Source organism: Palaemon carinicauda, chromosome 22 (genome assembly GCF_036898095.1).
Source record: "Palaemon carinicauda isolate YSFRI2023 chromosome 22, ASM3689809v2, whole genome shotgun sequence".
NCBI lineage: Eukaryota > Metazoa > Arthropoda > Malacostraca > Decapoda > Palaemonidae > Palaemon > Palaemon carinicauda.
In genome coordinates this window covers 9,995,607-9,998,106 of record NC_090746.1, presented here as the reverse complement: position 1 = coordinate 9,998,106, position 2,500 = coordinate 9,995,607, and the positions used below count along the sequence as shown (strand labels likewise).

General features: G+C 21.6%; 1 protein-coding gene across 1 annotated transcript in view; it reads right to left on the bottom strand.

The window, feature by feature from the left end:
- LOC137616315 (aminopeptidase N-like) overlaps nucleotides 1–2,500 on the bottom strand; it is a 36,513-nt gene that overhangs the window by 19,985 nt on the left and 14,028 nt on the right. Inside the window, exon 8 of the mRNA XM_068345963.1 lies at nucleotides 838–1,021. Within this exon, the coding sequence (XP_068202064.1) occupies nucleotides 838–1,021 (184 nt within the window). The remainder of the gene's footprint in view (nucleotides 1–837; nucleotides 1,022–2,500) is intronic.

Genomic DNA, 2,500 nt, shown 5'->3' with positions numbered 1-2,500 from the left:
GTGATAACAAACTAGAAAAAAAAATTATACTTCATGTCTTAAACCGATATCAGATCTACAATTTATATTCTTTATTCATTCACCCGATACTTCTGGTTAAACAAAAGTATATAATTAAGATATAAGCAAAACTTAGCTAAACGGACTTTAGATGGAAAAATAATCATCTCGCTGTAAAATGAGTAAAGTTGGGGAATTCTAGCCCGGAATATACGAGTTCAAATACTTTTTAAAAGCGGGGATAAAATTATATTTTATGTATTCACTAATTACAGTGTATATGTATGTATGTGTACGTATATATATATATATATATATATATATATATATATATATATATATATATATATATATATATATATATATATATGGTTACAGGACACATTTTTCTCTAATGCAATTTACACCTGAAAACTCAAAGAAGCTACGAAAATACGAGGATTCCTGTAGGAAACAAATTAGGCAATCGCCTGTAATGTAAATCATATACTGTATATATATATATATATATATATATATATATATATATATATATATATATATATATATACATATATATATATATGTATATATATATATATATATATATATATATATATATATATGTATATATATAAATACACACACACACACACATATATATATATATATATATATATATATATATATATATATATATATATATATATATCTGTGTGTGAGTATGTATCTCATTGGTTATCACAAAGGTTTGTACAGTTGGCTTCAATAATTCCGGTACACTTATCGCAAAGCTCAGGAAACGCCAGTGTAAAGGAATTAATGAAGCTAACTGTACGTTTGATATTGAAAACTTACATTTTCCAGCCCTACAAACTCCATGTAAGTAGCGAATCCTTCATTGAGCCACAGATCTTCCCACCAAGCGGGAGAGACTAAATTCCCAAACCACTGGTGGGCCAACTCGTGCGTGATTACGAGTCCAACTCTTTGCTTGTTGGAGGCTGAGGACAAATAGGGGTCGTAGAGCATCGCTGTTTCTCTGTGTAAGAGAAGGGATATTTTGTTAAGATTAAAAGAAAATAGATAAGAAATTTTTTGGTAATTTTTTTTCTGATAAAAAAAAAGAATATTTTGTTATGATTAAAAAAATTGTTGCAAAATTCCTTTGCAGTTTTTTAATCAAATTAAAAATAAAGAATATTTTGTTAAGATTAAAAGAATAATCGTTAAAACATTTTTGGTATTTTTTTTTTATTGATTAAAAAAAAGTTTTGATTAAAAAAATTGTTGCAAAATTCCTTTGCAGTTTTTTAATCAAATTAAAAATAAGGAATATTTTGTTAAGATTAAAAGAATAATAGTTAAAAAAATTTTTGGTATTTTTTTTTTACTGATTAAAAAAAATGTTTTGTTATGATTAAAAAATATTGTTGCCAAATTCTTTTGCAGTTTTTTAATCAAATTGAAAATAAGGAATATTTTGTTAAGATTAAAAGAATGATAGTTAAACAAAATTTTGGTATTTTTTATTTTACTGATTAAAAAAAAATGTTTTGTTATGATTAAAAAAATTGTTGCAAAATTCTTTTGCAGTTTTTTAATCAAATTAAAAATAGGAAATATTTTGTTAAGATTAAAAGAAAAATTAGTTACGAAATTCGTATCTTTTTTATTAGATTTAAAAATAGAACATTTTGTTACGATAAAAAAATAATTACGAAATTCTTTGGTAATTTTTTTCAGTTTAATTAGAAAAACAGTATTTTGTTATGATTAAAAAAATTGTTGCAAAATTCTTTTGCAAATTTTTAATGAAATAAAAAAAAAAACTTTTAAGATAATAAAATAGTTATGAAATTCTTTGGTAATTTTGTTAATCTGATTAAAAAAAAAAATATTTTGTTACGATTAAAAAATAAAGTTAGGAAATTGTTAATTTTTTTCAATAGGGTTAAAATAAAAAAAATTTTATGATTAAAAGAAATATAGTTACAAAGTTCTTTGGTCATTTTTTTTAATCTGTTTAGAAAAAAAAACAAATATTTGGATACAATTAAAAAAATAGTTACAAAATACTTTGGTAATCTTTTTATACAGATTAAAAAAATATTGTTACGATTAAAAAAAAAGTTACGAAATTTATTGGTAATTCTTTTATTTAGATAAAAAAAAATAAAAAGAATACTTTGTTACGACTAAGAAATAGTTACAAAATTCTTTGGTAATTTTTTTTATTCCGATTAAAAAAAAAAAGATAGAAAAAAATCTTTGTTACGATTAAAAAATTATTGTTTCAAAATTCTTTGGTAATTAGTTTATTCAGATTACAAAATGATAAAAGTTGATAAATATTCTTTTCCTTTTTCTGATTTCATATACATATTTTTATTTTTTTTTTTTGCTGAGGGTATGTAATTTCTTTGTATTTTTTTAATTATATCAAAATAATGAAGTATATGCATATTCTTTTCTTATCTGATTTATTATATTTTAATATGTTTACAGGAATCTCTCCCTC